The following is a 19,882-nucleotide window of genomic DNA, read 5'->3' as shown; positions in this document are numbered from 1 at the left end:
CAGTTACCTTTGTCGGGTGAGTTTAATTTACTATCAAGGAGAATCGTTTGTAAGCAAGTTGTATTTAATTATAGAAAATAAAATTATGTCCTTGCGCATCAAAATGTGACTATAAATTTTAAATCCACTATATGTTTATTATTATGAAATATTTCAGAGATACCAAAATACAAAGAAAAATAAAATGAATATCCACATACCTGTCACCTGGCCTAAGAAATAACATCAAGTCCTCTATCTGCTCCCTGATCATATTCCCACTCTACCTCCATAGGTAAATGCAACCCTGAATTTTTTTTTATTTAGTTTTAGATGGCACTTTATTTTAAAATCTGATCTGCCAGTTTAGCGTTTTCAAACTCATGGAGCAAAACCTTCACAGGTTTGCTTTTGCTTGTGGAAGCCTTAGCAACAGTCATTGCTCCCTTTTCAAATGCCTGCTTAGCCTTTTTTGCTTCCATGGCAGTCCTGATAGCTTGCTCTTGTTGAGCCTTTCCAACTTCTGGTTTCTGATTCCTCAGCCATTACATCAGGAGGAGAGACACCAGTGATGACCCTCTGGAATTTGAATGCATATCAGGCTCACTTTCTTCTCTAGAGGACAGCCCAGTTTATCTGCTGAGGAAAGGAACACCAGCTCACATTTTGCATTAAGAAAAGTGGAAAACCTGGGCTGGGGTTGTTGCTCAGTGGTAGAGCAGTTGCCTAGCATGTGTGAGGCCCTGGGTTCAATCCTCAGCACCACATAAAAATTAAAAAATAAAGGTATTATGTCCAACTACAACTAAAAAATATTTATTAAAAAAAGAAAGAAAGTGGAAAACCTTCCTGTCAGTCCTGGCGCAGAGTCTCCCCTATCCGTGTTATACCTTGTACCCACTAAAACTACACAGCCCAGCTTGCCCTTCATGGCTGCAGCTACGGAGAGAAGACTGATGGTGAAGAGGAGAGGATTCTGTGAAGAGCACTAAGCACTACTCTGAATTTTCTATCATTCCCATGCATTACTTTTTACTTTATAAATTTACTCATCCCAATAAAAATAGTGTTTATTTTTAATCATCAAATAAATGGCATTATAGTATAAGTACATTTCTACAATTTTGTTTTTGCTTAACATTACAGTTGTGAGAAAATATCAAGGAAAGGGAGATTCTGACAAAACCAGTCTAACATGATTCTTGCTAAAGATAAACCAGGGTTACCAGACATCACCTGGGGGTAGTGATAGAGGATGAGGGACCTAATAGTATATTGCAAGTGACTAGATATGGAGGGGAAGGGATTCTTGCTAAATTGACTTAGTAGGGCTTTTTGTGAAAACTGGATTTTACAAGTACAAAAATAAGCCTAAAAGAAGATTCATAAGTCTGACTAGGGCTGGGGTTGTGGCTCAGCAGTAGAGCACTCACCTAGCATGTGTGAGGCCCTGGGTTCAATCCTCAGCACCACATAAAAATAAATAAGTAAAATAAAGGTATTGTGTCCAACTACAACTAAAAAAAAAAAAAAGTCTGACTGAAGTTTGACCAAGCAAAGCATCTTCATGTTAGCCTCAGTCCCAAATACTCTTTGCTTTTTGGTCTCTAGAGATTTCCTTTATTTTTCTGGAAAACCTCACAATGCATTCAAATGGAGGTATGTTAAATTCTAACCAACATATCCAGGAATTTTATATTTGGAAATGTTTCAGGATCACTGTAGTGTTCCTTCCACATGTTATTCTATTATCACTCGGCTTGCAATAGTATGGTGAGGAAAGACTAAGTAGGAATACCTATTAGAAGCCTATTACAAGAATTTAGAAAAGAAGAATAGCTGGAATGAAGGTTGTAGTGGCAGACACAGAGAGAAACCGATCTGGGAGATATTTAGTAAGTAAAATCAAAGGTTTTCAGGCAACCAAGAAGAGATCTCTAGTGGGAAGTTTTCTATAGGAGTCAAGAGGTCAGCGGACAAATCTGAATTGCACAGGAGATTTGGGATGGAGAAGCTACTGTAAAAAACTAGTAACTGAACTCAGATGTAGATATTTGTGAGAAAGCACAGGATGGGTAAAGAAGTCCTAAGACCCAGCTCTGAGGAATACTAATATTTTAAGAATTTAAAGGAGATAAAGCAAGCAATGGAGACTGAAGAGTTAACAGAAAGGCCCAGAAGAAAGTGTGGTTTTTCAGAGAGGTCAAGGGACAGCATTTCTAAAGAGAGAGAAGTTGGTAGGTGCCCAGTGATCCTGAGAGGTCAAGAAAAATAGTCAAAACTAGGCGTTAGATTTGGTGACACATGGGAAAATTGTTTTCTTGGAGAGAGGAAATGAATGACAAAGGCAGAAAACAGACCGTGTATTGTCAAGTACAAAATAGAAAACACGTGTGTATGTATGTCTGCGTTTGGCCGGGGATTGAACTCAGGGATGCTCCACCATTGAGCTATAACCCCAGTGGTTTTGTTGTTGTTGTTGTTGTTGTTGTTGTTGTTGTTTTCAATTGTCCAGGCTGGCCTCGAATTTGTAATTCTCCTGCCTCAGCCTCCCCAATCGCTGGAATTACAGGCTTGTGCAATCGCACTGGGCGGAAAACACTTTTGAGCAGAAGAGCTATGAAGGTAAAAAAACAGAAGATGGGCCGGAGAAAACAAAAGGCTGGAGTGGATCAAGAATGAGAGGAATTTTGTAACTCTTTAAATACGAGACCAGAACAGTGAGAAGATAAAATAGGACGAGTAGGAAAAAAAATCCCTGTCAGCGGTGTATTCCTGACCCACCTAACCAACCGGATTTGCAGACTTCTGCAGTTCCAGTAGTTTTGAGCTTCGGGTCTCAGTTTTTATTGGTTCCTTTGGGCGATGAGTGAGATTGAACTTCCTTCCTCTGCCTCTTTCCCCGCCCTACGCCTCCCGGTAAAATTCAGTGTCTGTCTTTGTAAACTCTTCCGGGTTGCTGGGCAGGGCCACGCCCAGTCTCGACCCTGTCAGCTCCCAATTGGAGCGCGTTTTCCAAAATACGCATGCGCAGAGGGTCATAGTCGCGTTGAGAGAAGGAGGGGGAGCTTTAAATCTTGCGCAGGCGGGTTAGGATCTGATCGCTATGCGGGTGCTCGTGGGTGAGGGAGGGAAAAAAGGGAGAGTGGGGGGCGGCTTACCACAGATGAAGGGTTGGGAGGCCTTGCCGAAAGGGCACAGTTTCCTCCACAAGCAACCTGACCTTAGTCTCCTAGCCCGAAAAACCGAACCTCCCTGACCCCTGTGACCTGTGTCTCCTGTCTCGAGGGGAGAGTAGGGGAAGCAAAGCATCAGCCTTCATCCCCGAGGCATAAACAGTTTGTATTCTCCGACCAGGTGGTGGAACGGGCTTCGTTGGAACAGCCCTAACCCAGCTGCTGAAAGCCAGAGGCCACGAAGTGACATTGGTCTCCCGACAGCCCAGACCGGGTCGGATCACGTGGGTATGCCCAACCCCTAGAAACTGGGTAGGGAGGCAGTTTGTCAGCACAGGGCGGGGCCCGCAGGCACTGTGAGCTTTTCTCTGACAGGATGAGCTTGCTAGATCTGGGCTGCCCAGCTGTGATGTCGCTGTCAACCTGGCCGGAGAGAACATCCTCAACCCTCTCCGAAGGTCAGTTGGGTCCCTAAAACAAACAAAATATCCCCCAGAGCAGAAAGAAGAGAGGGTACAAAGGAACCCTGTAAGCTGGAACTAATGGAGCTGTCAGAATGAGAACTGAAGATATGCTAGAGTATTCATCCCATCCCACCCCACCCGTCTATGCCCACCTGCTCCCCTACCCAGTCAGCCAGTTGATTTAAGTTCTCACGTATAAAATGCCCAAGGAAGATATGTCTTTTCCACTTTCAGTACACATGAACCATTTTTTCTTTAGCCACATGCAGGATTTTACTAGAAATTGGTATAGAATAAGTCCCAGAGACAGAGAGGAGAAGATGTGTGTATGTATTTAGTGGCTTTTCATTTCCTCTTATTTTTCCTGCAGGTGGAATGAAGCTTTCCAAAAAGATGTTCTCAGCAGCCGCCTGGAGACCACCCAAATGCTAGCTAAAGCCATCACCAAAGCCCCACAACCCCCCAAAGCCTGGATCTTAGTCACAGGTGTAGGTATGCCCCTAAATCACCAACTTCTTACATTAGCCAAGGGAAATGGGGTGCAGATTAAGAGGGTAGCTCAGCCCTTGTAGCTGTATACACTTTGGAGAGCTGCTCATTCCCAGATATGGTAAATTCTAGGCCCTGGATCCATGCATGTTTCTCCTGACCTGTGTCCTTTCACTGAGAAATGAAGAATCTCAGAGAAAGAGGGGGAGTGATACCACTCCTAAGGCCAAGGAAAAGCCCACCTCCTCCCAAGTCCCTTGCTTTTCATACCACAGTTCTTTAGGAAGAGCTCTTGACTGTTGTATTTCATTATAACATACATACCAGCCACGATTCTAAGTGTTTTATACATATTACATTGTTAATCCTCACAACAACCCTATGAGGTAGGTACTATTATTTCCATTTTTAAAGATGCATAAATTCCATACAGAGATTCCATACATAATTTGTCAAAAGTCAGAGCTGAATTAAAACTCAGGCAGTCCCATGTATTCTATTCTTAACCACTATTATGCTAGCAGCCTCTGAGAGTAGCCCTGCAACCAAAGTTGAGAGTTCTTCCAAGCAGGACCAAGTCAGGTCATAAAGAAGCTCAAGGGGAAGGTATCCATGGCTTTCTTCTCATGGGGTCTAATAGGAGAGGCCAAGTGGAGTCTTAGCTGCCTAGTCTAGGACTAGGCAGGAAAAAGACACCCAGAACAAATAAGTGCTTTCCAACAGCTTACTACCGTCCCAGCCTGACTGCAGAGTATGATGAGGACAGCCCAGGAGGGGATTTTGACTTTTTCTCCAACCTTGTAACCAAATGGGAAGCTGCAGCCAGGCTTCCTGGAGATTCTACACGCCAGGTGGTGGTACGCTCTGGTGAGAACCAAGGGCCTGGGTCCCAGACAGGGTGGAATGACTTCTCTAGGCTGTGGGTAGGGAGGATATCCAAGGAGCTAAATTTACAAAGAGAGTATGCCATCACTCTCGTCAGTCTGCGGAGGGGAGAGTAGAAAGTCTAAGGAGAGCCATAACCCTCAACTCTTATTATAGAACTGGGTCCACACGAGGAGTAAAAAAGGGAAAACTGAGAAATGGGAACAGCATTCAGGCTGCTTTAAGGCTGAAAGGACTCTCTATACCATCTCTCTTGCCTGTTCTAGGGGTTGTGCTAGGCCGTGGAGGTGGTGCCATCGGCCACATGCTACTGCCCTTCCGCCTGGGTTTGGGGGGCCCCATCGGCTCAGGCAACCAGTTCTTCCCCTGGATTCACATCCAGGACCTGGCAGGAATCCTAACCCATGCCCTTGAAGTAAATCACGTGCAGGGCATCCTGAATGGAGTGGCTCCAGCCTCCACAACCACCAATGCTGAGTTTGCCCAGGCCTTGGGCACTGCCCTGGGCCGCCCAGCCTTTATCCCTCTCCCTGCCACTGTGGTGAGAGCTGTCTTTGGGCGAGAGCGTGCCATCATGCTGCTAGAGGGCCAGAAGGTAGTTCCGCGGCGAACACTGGCCACTGGCTACCAATATTCCTTCCCAGAGCTGGGGGCTGCCTTGAAGGAAATTGTAGCCTAAGTAGGGAGGTGCATAGCAGGGGCAGAAGCCCATCCCTCAGCAGAGGCTTCCTGTGAATTGGCTCAGGTGGTCCTCTACTTGAGATTAAAAACTGATCTGGATCTTAAGAGATTTCATTCCCATTCTTCTTTCTTCTCCATTGATCTTGCACCTTGTTTAAGTGAGAAACTCTCCACAGTTTCAAGATTATAATCTCATCAAGTTAGGACCTTAACTTTTTCCACTCCTTGTAAAAGAATTTCCAAGTTTGGTTTATGTGCTACATTGTTGTCCCAGTTCTGTGTAGAAAATGCTCTGTAGTTTTGGCAATAAAGATAAATTATCTCTCTAGCTTCTGCTCATCTCTTTGACCTAGATTCTCCTGGAATTTATTTCAAGGACTGTCACCCCAGATGATTCATTTCTCTACATAGAGTTTTGAAAGTTATAATAGGCAACATCTCTCCTCACCTTTTCTCTTCTTGGTCCCTCAGTAACCAAAAGACCGGATCACAGTTCTGGGGCATGAAGTTATGATGAAAGTAGAGATTAGAAGACAAGAAAAATGATAATCCATTTACAGTAAGTTTTGTGGTCATCCTGCACACCCATTCAGAGTGCCATTAGGATGCCAACAGAGGAAGAAATGAAACCCCATTGTAGGGCAACCTCCAACCTGTGTCATCAAATGGTGGTGAATTAATAAAAGCAATCACATGTTGGTCCCAATTTATCAAACTGCAGTAGAACACGAAGCCTAGGATTTGCCTTTCAACTAACGGGGGCCACTTCATTCTACCAAGGCCTTCAGCACAAAAGGGTAGAAAATACTTATGTCCTCTGGGTATTCTCACAGTCATAGAAAGTAAAAAGGGCAGAGAACCAATCACAAACAACAAACTTGACCCTATTAGGAAGAAGTAAATCCCAAATGTTCATCTAGTATCCTTCTAATCTACCTGAATTTGTGATATCTGCCACAGCTTAACCAGAAGTAATCCTCCCAGCTCCCAGTTTGGACCGTATTAACCCATCATCTCCTTTCTTCCCAGGGTACTGTAGATTGTCTGAGTCATTGTTACCTCCCTAACTTCCCTGCACAGGTTAGGGAGCCTGTGCAGCCACAGGGAGACACACCTAAGATTTTGTCTAGGTACTTTTTTCTCCAAAGAGCTTTCCTCCATGATCTCATTTCTCCTCCCAACAGGTAGTTTACTTGTGATTTATAGGCCAAGGTCTCCAACATACCTGCTCCTAGCATGAGTCAATACAATCTAGGGATATAAATCACCACTGGGGACACAGGCAGACACTGGAACCTAGGGACCCTTCTCCCTCATTCTGCTCCCCATGCAGTACACAACTTCCTGTGCCAGTCAGGAAAGCAGAGGAGTAAGCCTGAAAAGGTTCTTATTCAGGGAGACTGGGGGCCCAAACAAACAGAACTCAGGGTAACTGTCTTATCTTTTTATTTGGTCTTGGACTCTAGGAAAGTTGACTGTTATTCCTGGGGGAAGGAGCAGTAACATAAAAGCATAGTTTAGGCTACACTAGAAGACAGACTACTGATTAATACTGTCCCCAGGAGGAATGTGCTGCCTTGCTGGAAGAAAATGCCCCAGAAGAGGAAGAATTCAAACAGATACAAGGCACTGTCCTGTGGGAATCAGGATGGAAAGAACATGTTATGATGGACAGTGGGTTTGGTCTTGTGGCCAATCAGATCCTTCCAACTCTGATTCTTCAGTTTTCATTTTCTAGATAATTGGTTCATCTAATAAAACTTTCATAGCCCTCCCACCTCCACACATACACCAAACAGAACTGTGCCTTACTTTAAGCAACCTATGTCTTCCATAATGAAAACTTTAGGGGCCGATCACATCTACATTGTCATTGCACAGCATGGCTTCATCAATTTGGTGAATGCTGTCAACATTTCAGCTAGAGGATCTAACTGGGCTTTTTGACATATATACTGTAAACAAACCCTTGAATATAACAGAAGAGCTGCCATTTATAGGAACCCTGAGAGTATTTCGGTAATGCAAACAGTCAGTCCTAATTGAACTATCTTGTAAATGTGGACTTTAAAGGTTGCCCAAAAGGGATGCAGCCATTATAGGGCATGTTATACAAGGACACAGTGTTAAAATCTAGGGCATGGACCCTGGACATGGAGGACCCACATCTCTGAAAGTGAGGTTTGGTTAGGGAGCCTGTGCAGCCACAGGCAGACATACCTGAGACTTTGTCTAAGTACTTTCCTCCAAGGAGCTTTCCTCTATGATCTCATATCTCCTCCCAACAGGTAGTTTTACTTCTGATTTACAGGCAGAAGTAAAGGCCAAGCAGCTCAAGGTCACAGGCAGGCATATCTGGACTGGAAACCAGGTCTCCCTCTGCCTTTGTCACCAGCTCATTGCTACCTCCCTGCAACCCAATACTCTATAGCCCCTCCAGGGTCCAGCATTCCCTTTGACACTCCCAGGAGACAGCCCAGCCAGCAGAGCTTCCTGTCCTCTGGCCAACCAAAGCAGCAGCAAGGGAGAGGAAAGACTCAGCTTTTTTGCCACCTCTGGCCCACCCTAGCCTCTGCCCAACTCAGCCACAGTCCCAATCTCCAGGATTTACCCTTTCTTGAAGCCCTGTGTTAAAAACAAGGTTGAAAAGTTAAAGCTGAGCAGACCTCTTGAGAGCTGGCTGCGGTCTTCTCTTGACATTGGGTCAGTTTGTGGATCTGCCCCCAAAGGGCCCAGGCAAGAAATGTCCCTCACTTACATATTCTTCCCCAGTGCTTCCCTGACCCAAATCACCAACTCAGAGTAAGCCTGGGTCAGAGTATGAACAGCAGAGGGACTCTCCCAGAAGGTGCTGCGCTGAGGGAGGCTAAACAGGGCAACAGCCACAAAAGCAAGTGAGGCTCAAAAGTTGAGACCAAGCAGGGCCTCAGACAGTTGGTTGATGTCCCGACAGTATGGTTCCCGCTGCAGGATGAAATCCACCTTGTGATCCTGACCCCGGAACACCTCCAGCAGCTGGCGCCGGAGCCTCTCGGTCTCCCGGGTCTTCCGAATGCCACCAGTACCTTTTTCCTCTTCCCTCCCCTGCTGCTGATTACCATGTTCTGCAAAGGCCCTGGAAGGATTCTGAGCCTTAGAAGATCCCTGTTTCCTGAGAAGAAGCAGAACAAAAAGAGGTGATGAGCATCTAGAGGGAAAGTAGCTCTCAGTGCGCCTCCTCCTCTTAACTAGCCTGCCTATTCCTGACTCTGGGAGAACAATTCTTAAGTTCCCTAAACTGACCACTGAGTGGCAGTATCAGTCCACTTCTGAAAGGGAGATAGACCCTTTACAAGGTGATCCTGGCCATTAATAATGTAGTTCTAGCCCTAAATTAACCATTTACTTAATGGTCCAGCAGAGAGCATGCTGAATACAACTGGCTATTAGTACAAACAACCATTTTCCAAAGAACTTCATCAAACACATTGACATTCCTGAAACAGGAGTTTCCCTCCCAACCAGGACTTCTGTGTCAGGATTCCCTACAGAGGTTTTATTTATTTATTTATTTTAATGATTTGTTTTTTAGTTGTAGATAGTCACAATACCTTTATTTTATTTGATCATTTTTATGTGGTGCTGAGGATCAAACCCAGTGCCTCACACATGCGAGGCAAGCGCTCTGTCACTGAGCCACAACCCCAGCCCCTTACAGAGGTTTTAAAGGCCATGTGCAAAGCAATTCAAACTGCTGTAGAATGAAGCTGTCCCAAACTGAAGTCACCCTCCCACTCAAGTCTCCAGGTCTGCAGAGAGAAGAGAGCTCAGAGCTGCTGGCAGGGAGTCTGGGGCATTACCTGGCTGGCTTCTTCAGGAACTCATCCAGGGTGGGGCCATTTCGCCCCAGTGGGTCATCAGGAACCATGAAGTGGTTTCCCACAAAGGTGAAAGGCAGCAAGCTAGATGAAGAAGAGAAAGAGTGGTCACAGAGAGGCCCTTATCCACCTTCAGAGAGCTGAGACCACCACTACCAGAATCTCCTGGCTATCATCCTTTCAGGCAATTTCAAGCCCCTTCCCAGAGTTCTCACCCAGTGGCCAGAGGAGAGCTGCTTTTAGAGAAAGGTCTGAGTCCGTGCCCTAGTCTCAAGGGAGATCTCCCTCACCGCTCTCTGATGATTGCCATCCACTTGTCAGACTCCTCTGCCAAGTCCCGGAATTGGTCATTGGAGACAATGATCCCGTTGGTCTCTTCTGCCAGCTTCACCATGAACCTGTCTCAAAAACCATGGCAACATTCCAGCAGTCTTCAAGGCCCAGAATATTACCAATCCCTGTGACTTACTTCTGGGGATGGAGAAATGACGTCCCTACCTCACACTGACTGCTACAGGTGGCTTACTGGATACAGGTATCATGGGTTAGAGCAGAAATAAAGATGAATCCTAGGTGGTCCCCCAACAGCATCCCATCCACTAGCCACAACCCTTCACCCAACATTTTGTGCCTCATTTGTAAGAGACAGATCTGATACTGACTCTGTCTTCCATCCTACCCAACCAATCACTTAAAAATCCACTATGTTCATCCTCTGAAACGCCCTCCACTCTGGAAGCCCCCTTCCTTCCTTACCACCTTAATAATTCAGATGTTACAGGTGAGATACCACATAGCCTCTTCACCATTCACCTACCTCTCACCCTTCACCACCCTCCTGGTTCGCCTGCCCTCCCGCAAGAAAACATGCTCTTTCCCTGTACAGAGCTTTCCCACACCTGCCTTCATCTACTAAGTCCACATGCTCAGGCCTGGCAGCTAAAGCCCTCTAGAATCCAGTTCTACAGCACCCTCACAGACTTCTCTCTCCCATTATTCCCTGATGTGCCCTCAACTCCAGTCAAAATCAATTATCAGATTACACCCTGCTCTCTAAACATGGCCTACACTGTCTCTGACTTTATGTTTCTCAAACCATTCCCTCCATCTGGAAAGTGTTCCCCAAACCTTGCTGATAAACACAGTCACCAGGGGAACTTTAAAAAGGTAAGCCAGGCATGGTGGAGCACACCTGTAATTCCAGCGACTCAGGAAGCTGAGGCAGGAGGATTGCAAGTTTGAGGCCAGCCTCAGCAACATAGCGAGGCCCTAAGCAACTTACCAAAGACCCTGTCTCACTAAATAAAAAATACAAAGGGCTGGGGATATGATTCAGTGGTAAAGCACCCCTAGGTAAAATCCCTAGTACCAAAAAAATATCGATGCCTGGTGTCTCACTTTAGCAATTCTGATCCCATCACGTAGATTCATGTGGTGAAAGCAGTCTTGTTAACAGTTTTAGAAACCAAGAGATCCAGCCCATCCACATCCTTCTCAACAAACAATTCACAAACTCTCCACTCCTGCAAAACACCAGTCAGAGAGGGCTCCCTTCCTCTGAGTTGCTGTAGTATCTGATTTATAAGTTTCTTTTGGCTCTTTGAAGTCAAGAGTCAGATCTTGTTCCCCATGTTCCTTCTGCAGACTATGTACCTAACACTAAGCAGGCAATTAGTATTTGACAGGATTAGGCAGGAGCAAAGTCTGGTTCTGAGTTTCTGGCTGGGAAGCAAATTTATGTATAAGGTATACAGATGGTATACAAAAGGTATTTTCCAGTTAAGCATATTTTACTATTATTGCATTACATGGCATGTTGTTCATTTGTCAGCCTATGCTGTGTAGCACGGTGCTTATTCACTGTTACCAGGAAAAACTCCCAATTTACATTGTTATCTGCCCATCAGGTCCTACACAACTGCACAAACACATGCCTTTAAAAGACATTAAAACTGACTCAATTCAGTCTCAATTCTCTTTCAGTGCTGGTGTGGAAAGAAGGTCCCATCTTGGATTCACTGTGAAATCTCAGCATAAAACAAAATTCCACTAGAAGGAAGTGGACTGCCTTTTGTAAAACAGTATTTATTCATAAGAAGTTTTGTTTGTTTGTTTGTTTTAAGGGGGGTACCAGTGATAGAATTTAGGGGCACCTGACCACTGAGCCACACCCCCCAGCCCTATTTTGTATTTTATTTAGAAACAGGGTCTCACTGAGTTGCTTAGCACCTTGCTTTTGCTGAGGCTGGCTTTGAGCTCACAACCTCTTGCCTCAGCCTCCTGAGCCACGCGTGTCACCACAGTTGGTTAAGTTTTGAAAAGACAAAATGTATAATCACCGCAGTTTGAAATTAACTGTTTAAAACTAAATAATATCCTAAAGGACAAAGAACCTATAGTTGTAAAATTTTTAAACTGGTTAATTAGCTTTCAAATCTGCCCTTTTCCCCACACCATGTATGTATACTGCAGCTGGAATATGCCCTGGATTTAAACTATCTGGCAGTTCTGAGGTCTATTTTTCCTTTGTTAGGGTAGTTCACCATTCTTACCCTTTGTGTCCACAGCTTTAAAACAGAGATAATATTTTATGCAACACATAATTTGGTCCATACAAGGAAATGTGATGGACTCTTGCCTACCCCGTTGAGTGAGGCAAGAACACTACTTTTCTTCTTTTGATATTCATAAGGAAGACAAATGCATGGAGGAGGAACCTGAGCCAAAGAGGTTAATTCACTAAGGTATGGGCCTATAGATGAAATCAATGAGAAGTGAACTTGAAGCTCAAATTCAGATATTTAAATTCTACGTCCTATGATCTTTCTACCATACCAGTTTGTACAGTCCTATTGTTCACAGGCTGTGTTTCTTCCTCATACTTTTAATTGTTTACTCTGGTTTCTCCAGAATGTTGGGGGAGTTTCTCTACACATTTGGAAATTTAGCTTATAAAAACACATCTGTCAGCTATTTGTGTCAGTAGCTTTCCCATCTTTCCAATAAACCAGTATTTCCTAGACAGGAAGGCACTACACAAATACAAGATGGCATTCAGGTTGATGAATGAAGAAGAATGATGAAGGGGCAAACACGGTTGTCTAAGTCTATCCCATCTCAGCTACGGGGGAGGTTTACCTAACCCGTCATAAGAGCACATGGAGGAATAACTCTCTGCCCCTACTCCTGAGGCTTGGAGACAAAGAAAATGGTCAGGAGATTCTCTCTCTCCCTCAACCTCCTACTGGACTCCTTAAATAATCAAAGCTCAGGCAAGGAGGGTAGCAGTACCTGTCGTCATAGGAGGAGATCCTTTTTCCATCCATGACTCGTGAGGGAGTTAGGGAGAGCAAGCTGAGGGAGTACAGCTTTTGCAGGAAGTGACTCTCTATAGAAAAAGAACAAACAGGGTTCTCCTCAAGGTGGAAACAGAGCCAATCCCAGGACACAGATGATCAAACCCAACTCACCTCGAACCTTGGCATCCTTACTGAAGCGCCATTGAGGCACAAAGACGGTTATGTCACGATGGCCACGGTCCCAGAAGTACTGCACAGCAATGGCAATGCCCCGGCTGGAGAAGTAGTGCTGGAGCCCATGGCTACAGGGGGAAACCCAGGTGAGGGGCCTGACAGCCTCACTGCAGTACTAGCCCCTCAGCCATGTCCCCAGGACACATAAAGATGACTGTATCATCCTCCCTCCCCAACACCAGCCCCGCTAGGTACTCACACCATGGCCACATTGCTGCCATCAATGACAATATGGCGGAGGTCTGGCTGGCCAGGCACATTGGCAAGGCACAAGGTGAAAGGATCCTTCAGGGCCTCCTGGAAACGCTGTGTGCCAGTCACTAAGTTGCCCCCACGGGTACCTCGTCTCCCAGGAAACCCTCGACCTCGAGCCACGGCCTGCTGCTTATCTCCCCGGTCTCCCCGGTCTCCACAGGGCCATGGGGGTTCGGGCGCAGGTGGAGGGCTAGGTACTCTTGGAGGTGAGGCATTTCCATTGTGCAACCGCTGAAGAAGGGAAGCTCCCCGGGTTTGAGCTGTCCTCTGACAGGGACCAGGGGCACCAGAAAACTCACCCTGGACACTAAACCCACCTCTTTCCTGAGGTACCCCCTCCTTTCCCAGGGCCTTTCTTTTCAGGGGCCCATCTTCCCCTGTCCCTCCACCTGCTGAATATGGCCTGAAAGCCACTTCTCTGTCCCAGGCCTCTTCCTTAGGCAGCTCCTTCCACCACAAATCCATCTCCTTGGAACCACCTTGTTTCCCTTGATCCTTCTCAATAGTATGACTCCCTCCCTCTGCTCCTTTTGATTCTCTGCACCCCACAGATCCAGGGCGCAACAACTCCCCACCTCCACTCTGGAAAGCCCTGACTCCCCAATGCTGAGTACTCAGCAGGTCTGGGCTTCTCCCCTGCCATGAGGTTAACACTTGTGGCCCCTGCCCACTGGACGCCTCCTGCACTAGACTCAGAAGCTCCTCCTGAACAGCCAGGGGCAGCTGCAGCAGGGCCTCTGTGTGGACATCCTCCCAGGGCTGCAGCAAGGCAGAGAAGTCACTCAGCACTCCAGCACTCTGAGAGGCTCTGGGGCATGGTCCTGGCTGAAAGTCCCAGCTCAGCCGCCCCACTAGCTCCTCCACACGGCTCTGAGCCATAACAAAGGCCTCAGTTAGGCCACTGATCATCAGTGAACCAGGTGCCTGAGGTACCAGATGGGCTGATGTGCTCCAAGCCAGACAGTCAAGGAAGAAACCCTGGGCTCCCAGGAAGATGCAGTGCAGTCTGGAGGGGTAGTGGATTTCATTTTGAAGTTCTGGGCTGCAGAGACCCTTCAGGTACTCCTGGAAGGGAATGTCAGAAAAGGAAACTGCTTGAATCTACCCCTCATTATTCCCAAACTCCAGGATGCCTGCTATTTTTCCCATTTTATAAATAAGGAAACTAAGACTTTGATCACAAGGCAGGCAGGTAGTGGAGCCATATTAGAACCCCTGCCTGACTCCAAAGGAAGCAATGTGGCTGGACCTCCCCACCCCCACCCTACCCACATACAGTGACCTCCCACATACAGTGAATTCCTTGGCAGGGCCCACTTGCTCAGCTGGATTATCTCTATTCTTCAAAAGAGCACAAATAAGTCCTTGCAGAACCTGAGCTGTCACAGCAGAAATGAAACCAAAACTGAAAACAGAGCTAGAAAGTGCCTCAAAGCTCAGGGACACTGAGGTTGCTAGTGGAATGATGAAGTTTAGATCGTCCCCTGCCCCCTCCTAGAACTCTGCCTCTGTGCGGAAGGGCTCCCTGGGAAGGATCAGGGGAGGGTTCACCTTCGCTCTGCTGACGTTCTCCTTGGGGCCCTCAAGTTGCAGCCAGATGTGAGGATTCTCAGGGCAGTCCTTAGGGAGGACACTCATCCCCACGCTGAAGATGCGCTCCAAACGGGCCTGCTGCTCCCGAACCTTGTCTTCTGCCTCCGCAGACACCGCAAAGCGGTCAGGGGTTGAAGAACCAGCCCCCAAAGTAGGCATGGCTTCTTCCCCTTGTCCTGGAGGGAAGAAGGAAGCTCAGAGCCTCACTATCCCCTCAACCCAAAACTTGATCTCCCCACCTATATCAAAGATCAACAGGTAGCACCTAGTTACAATTCTGGTAAACAATCGCTAACCAGTATCTGAGTCCTTCTTGGCAGTAGGAAGAGTGTCAGAGTATCCAAACATGGGCCTTCTATCTTCCTAAGAAGAAGTCATGGTAAACAAGGCTATCTGGGATGGGCGGATGCCCTCTGGAGAATGACCACAGGCCTGAGCAGGAAGGGTGGGGGGCCAGCTCCGTCTGGAGGTAAGCAGGAATCGAAAGAGTCTCTCTCCTCGGGGTACTCTGCAATCTTCAGGTTTCAAGACTCTTAATGAATCCTCACCAGGGACTTGTACTGAGCTGTACTCTGGGGCCCCTCATCTGCCATTTCCAAGGCTCTAGCCACTCCCACTTCTCCGCCTGCCCCTCCCCCAGCTGTCCACGCCCCACTCCGTCACGCCACGCGCCCCACCCGGGGTCCGCCCCTGCCACAGTCCCCTGCGGCCTCTGCCCCGGGGCAGGCCGTGCTCCCCGTAGCCGCCGCGCGTGCCCGGCTGCTGGCTCCAGGGCGCCAGGGAAGGGCGCCTACCCGCCTAAGCCGCGGGCTCCAGCCTCACGTCCCGCTGGCGCCTCTTGGTACCCCAGGGCCCCAGCTTCGCCCGTGCCCCCAGCCCAGAGGACTAGGGCATGGGGCCCGAATCTGGGCGGGCCTTCCTGGGTTCCTCACCCAACGAGCACCTCTTCTCTCCACCTCTCAAACTATTTTTTTGAGTCACTTCCTGGGTTAGGGCGGAGTCAGCCCCGCTCCTCCCCCGACCGCGCCTGCACTGCCCTGGCACGCAGCCCAGAGGCGCGCTTCCTCCTCCCCAGCGCGCGCCGGGCCTTCTCTAGCCACCGCCCCGCGTCCCCGACTCCGCCCAGTCCTGTCGCCGGCAGTGCTCTAGGCCACTCAGCCTTCTGGCTTCCCTTCCAGCTCTCGTTTGTCTCTGGGCCTTCGGGGTTCTTGCGTGTTCTGCTCATTTGTTTCTTGGGAAAGAGGAATCATTCGTTGAAAGTTTGATCCCTTGGCATGAAAATATGGAAGACCAAAAAGAGAAAGTGACTGGGCCAGGGTCACAAGATTGTGAGGCTCTTGGTGCAAGCCCTTTCCATTAAAACAATTGTGGGGAAGACAGGACACCCCTCTCTCCTACTAAATGTAAAGGTGCTACAGGGAAGGGCTGCTGTTTTGTGAGGGGTTTTGAATAGAGGAGGAAAGGAAGGAGCTTTAGAACTGTATCTCACATGTTCACCTATACCCAGTTCTCCATCACCCCAGGTGGAGCCTCCCGTACTAGCCCATCCATAGGGGCCAACCTAGAACTCTGGCTTAGCCTTTCTGTCCTGTCTTCATCCCTCTTCTCCCTCCCAGAACCCAACTGCTGTCACTTCATGTTCTGCCAAGGAGGAGGGAACTGCAGTGACAGCAGGAGTAACCGAGTGGGAGGCAGGACAGAGCTGCAGGACACAGAGAGGTATGGAGAGGGAGGTCCAGAGGCCAGATGACAGTGAGACCCAGAGAGAGGGCAGAGGAGCAGGGTGAGGGGTAGTGAGTGCCCAGGGCAGCAGAAAGGGGGCAGAAGATAAGACACTTGTGAGCCGAAGAGGCACTCAGCCATGTTGGGAGCAAGAAGACACTGGCTGCCAGATCCCTTGCACAGCCTGGAGCTGCCCGTAGTCCTGTTGCTTCTGGCCCTGGGAGCAGGGTTGGCCCAGGAGGGGTCAGAGCCTGTCCTGTTGGAGGGTGAATGCTTGGTGGTCTGTGAGCCTGGCCGAGCTGCTGCAGGGGGCCCCGGGGGAGCAGCCCTGGGAGAGGCGCCCCCCGGAAGAGTGGCATTTGCTGCAGTTAGAAGCCACCACCATGAGCCAGCAGGGGAGACCGGCAACGGCACCAGCGGGGCTATCTACTTTGACCAGGTAACCTCCCCTCCACCAACCCTGCACCCCTGTCCAAAGAACCACAAAGACCTGCAATCAACTGTCCAAGCCCACTTTGCTGACCCTTCAAGAAAAAACTCCCTACGTCTTCCCCTAATGTCGCCACTGATTGTTTCCCTTCCCTTCATACATACACACACTCCTCCTTGCCCCTTTTACCATTTTTTTTTAAATCTGTACATTCCTGTTCACTCCTGCTTACCACCTCTTCTTTCCCATACTCATTGCCCCTGTCCCATCCCCAGTGTTATCCCAGAGAGCCCCACTCTGGCATCCCTGAGCCCCACTCAGCAGGATCTGCTTCCCCCAGGTCCTGGTAAATGAGGGCGGTGGCTTTGACCGGGCCTCAGGCTCCTTCGTGGCCCCTGTCCGGGGAGTCTACAGCTTCCGGTTCCATGTGGTGAAGGTGTACAATCGCCAAACTGTGCAGGTGATCTGAATGCTGGGCCCATCCCCAGCTCTTGAGGGAGGGGAGGGGGCATAAGTGGAGCACCACTGAGCCCTGGGCAAACTCTCCACTGACTTGTGTCCTGGTGGCCAGGAGCAAGCAAGGAAAGGTCCTGCCTACCACAGTGTGGATAATGTTTAGAGTCAAACACTGGCCACCCCTCAGCACTACCAGGAGAGTCCATTAAGCCCCAGGTTCTGGAGAGGAAGCCCTTGGCAAAGGGAGGGTCTTGAGCTAGGGTGTGGGGGATGGATGCTAACTGGGCTCCCCTCCCCAGGTAAGCCTGATGTTGAATACATGGCCTGTCATCTCAGCCTTTGCCAATGATCCTGATGTGACCCGGGAGGCGGCCACCAGCTCTGTGTTGCTTCCCCTGGACCCTGGGGACCGGGTGTCCCTGCGCCTACGTCGGGGGAATCTGCTAGGTGGCTGGAAATACTCAAGTTTCTCTGGCTTCCTCATCTTCCCACTCTGAAGACTCAGATCCTTCAAAGACGCAGCCCCCATCACTGCCTTCTGCCCTCCCCTGTCCCAATAAAAACATCTTTGGGGCAGGAAAGTGGTTAGGAGAGTGGTTCCCTCAGGTTATCTATATCCCACCTCTTTGCATGTGCCAAATACCCAAGGTTAAGAATAGAGAAGAGCAGAGTTGGGCAGCTCAGACCTGGCCCTTCTCACAGTCCACCCCTCATCCCTGGTTGCCCTTCTAGTCTCCTGCCACATTTCTTTGTACCTGCAGCTCTAGAATCAGGGCAAGGTCTGGCAGGGAGAGAGACTTGCTCTATTTTGCAGTTTTTGCTCCTCCTATTCCCCTATCCCAGCTTCCTGCTCAGCGCTATTTGGAGACAGGTGGTGCAGGTAGGCCTGACAGGCTCCTACAGGGGCCCAGATGGACCAGCCTTAGAGTACCCTGCAGGCTCCTTCCTGTGAAGAGTGCCAACATCATGGGTCTCAGCCATCACCGTATGGGCTGGGGTAGGAGGCTCAGCTACAAGCAAAGTATGGGGAGGGCCACAGAGCACTCCACAGGGTTCATGAGCCAGGAAGGGGCATATGCCTAGCCTAAACACAGTACATATTTTGCATGTACTGGGACAACTGGCAGGCAGGGATCCTGGCTGTACACTTATACCAGGACCCAGATGGACTCTGGCCCTCATCTTCCCACCCAAGACTTGGGTGTGTATGTTTGCTCTGGCTGAGAGCAGATGTACAGAGCTGGAGATGCGGGTAGAAGGTCACACATGGACCATGGAACACATCTATAACCACATATCCTTTGCTTGACCACCTCCTAGAATTACTCCACCTTTGAAGTCTGAACTTAAGTCACTCCACACTTCAGAGTGACCACCACCTCCTTACTCCTGGGCTCTCACTCATTTACCTTCACTGTACCTGTTTCAACCTGTCTCCACTATCTCTCTTCTTTTTAATAATCTATACTATCTTATGCTCCTTCCTAAGCTTCCTATTACCTGGTATTCTATAATTTGTACCTTCAGCTACTCTCTGACAGTATCATAAGCTCTTGCATGCTCACGTTCACACTCACACACACACATATACACCCGTCCCCCCCCATCCCACTATCCCATTGGTCCAGCATGGATGAATCTATCAATATAGTAATTACAGAATGGTAATCACTCTCCCTGTAGAGAGAAGATGTATTTTGGATCAGGGATTGCAAGATAAAAGCAGATGTGGTATGTTGTAAAGAAAATAAATATAAAACTATGTATTACAGTCAAATAAAAAAGGATATAGTAATATTCAAGTTAAATAAGAAATGCTGATGTGAATTTATGGTTTTAAAAAGAAATACCGGCTGGGGTGTAGCTTAGTGGTGGGGCGATGGCTAGCATGTGTAAGGCTTTGGGTCAATCCCCAATGCTAGGAAAAAAAATTATAAACACACATGTACACACAACTTTTTCTTTCACCATTTGGCAATAATATATGACCAGGAAGACTAGCTTAAACAAGATAGGAGATTCTTTCTGTCTCACATTGAAGAATCTGCAATTAAAGAGTTCAGGAATGGATGGCTATTTTATGATCATCAAAGCCCAGCCTCCCTCCTCTCTTCTTGCAGTACTACTGTCTTTAGCATGCCACCTCATGACCCAAGATGGCTCTATGAATGTCAGCCCTTACACTAGTCTAACAGTCCCCAGGAAGTAGGAAGGAAGAAAAGGCACACCTCTTTTTTTTAAAGCAGCATTCTGAAAGGTGCAACCAACATTTCTGTTTGTTTTGTTTTTGCAGAGGTAGGGATTGAACCCAGGGGCAGGCTACCACTGAGCAATACCACCAGCTCTTTTTATTTTTATTTTG

The 19,882-nt window shown here is 48.0% G+C and overlaps 3 protein-coding genes across 6 annotated transcripts; 2 read left to right on the top strand and 1 right to left on the bottom strand.

The window, feature by feature from the left end:
• The first annotated feature begins 3,015 nt into the window (after nt 1-3,015).
• On the top strand, nt 3,016-6,002 carry Sdr39u1 (short chain dehydrogenase/reductase family 39U member 1). Of its 2 annotated transcripts, XM_027919998.2 has the most exons (6): nt 3,016-3,101; nt 3,337-3,443; nt 3,531-3,613; nt 3,990-4,111; nt 4,832-4,975; nt 5,260-6,002. In XM_027919998.2, the coding sequence occupies exons 1-6, from the start codon at nt 3,086-3,088 to the stop codon at nt 5,670-5,672; spliced, it is 885 nt and encodes a 294-aa protein (XP_027775799.1). In that variant the 5' UTR covers nt 3,016-3,085; the 3' UTR covers nt 5,673-6,002. The 2 variants fall into 2 exon arrangements, with proteins under 2 accessions (XP_027775799.1, XP_071463892.1); XM_071607791.1 differs by lacking the exon at nt 4,832-4,975.
• A 1,101-nt stretch (nt 6,003-7,103) lies between these two features.
• Nucleotides 7,104-15,871, bottom strand: Khnyn (KH and NYN domain containing). 3 transcript variants are annotated; one of them, XM_027919996.2, is made up of 8 exons: nt 15,707-15,871; nt 14,871-15,088; nt 13,264-14,384; nt 13,002-13,132; nt 12,823-12,919; nt 9,822-9,929; nt 9,514-9,615; nt 7,104-8,825 (listed from the first exon to the last, which is right to left on the bottom strand). In XM_027919996.2, the coding sequence occupies exons 2-8, from the start codon at nt 15,069-15,071 to the stop codon at nt 8,576-8,578; spliced, it is 2,010 nt and encodes a 669-aa protein (XP_027775797.2). In that variant the 5' UTR covers nt 15,072-15,088; nt 15,707-15,871; the 3' UTR covers nt 7,104-8,575. The 3 variants fall into 3 exon arrangements, 2 of the variants coding, with proteins under 2 accessions (XP_027775797.2, XP_027775796.2); XM_027919995.2 differs by lacking the exon at nt 15,707-15,871 and adding an exon at nt 15,209-15,526; XR_003580418.2 differs by lacking the exons at nt 7,104-8,825; nt 15,707-15,871 and adding an exon at nt 15,209-15,526 and having other exon boundaries at nt 9,528-9,615; nt 9,747-9,929.
• A 256-nt stretch (nt 15,872-16,127) lies between these two features.
• Cbln3 (cerebellin 3 precursor) lies at nt 16,128-19,286 on the top strand. The gene is made up of 3 exons (XM_027920124.2): nt 16,128-17,073; nt 17,405-17,524; nt 17,820-19,286. The coding sequence occupies exons 1-3, from the start codon at nt 16,774-16,776 to the stop codon at nt 18,015-18,017; spliced, it is 618 nt and encodes a 205-aa protein (XP_027775925.2). The 5' UTR covers nt 16,128-16,773; the 3' UTR covers nt 18,018-19,286.
• Nucleotides 19,287-19,882: the final 596 nt, after the last annotated feature.

Source organism: Marmota flaviventris, chromosome 2 (assembly GCF_047511675.1).
Source record: "Marmota flaviventris isolate mMarFla1 chromosome 2, mMarFla1.hap1, whole genome shotgun sequence".
Lineage (NCBI taxonomy): Eukaryota > Metazoa > Chordata > Mammalia > Rodentia > Sciuridae > Marmota > Marmota flaviventris.
This window is presented reverse-complemented; position numbering and strand designations above follow the sequence as displayed.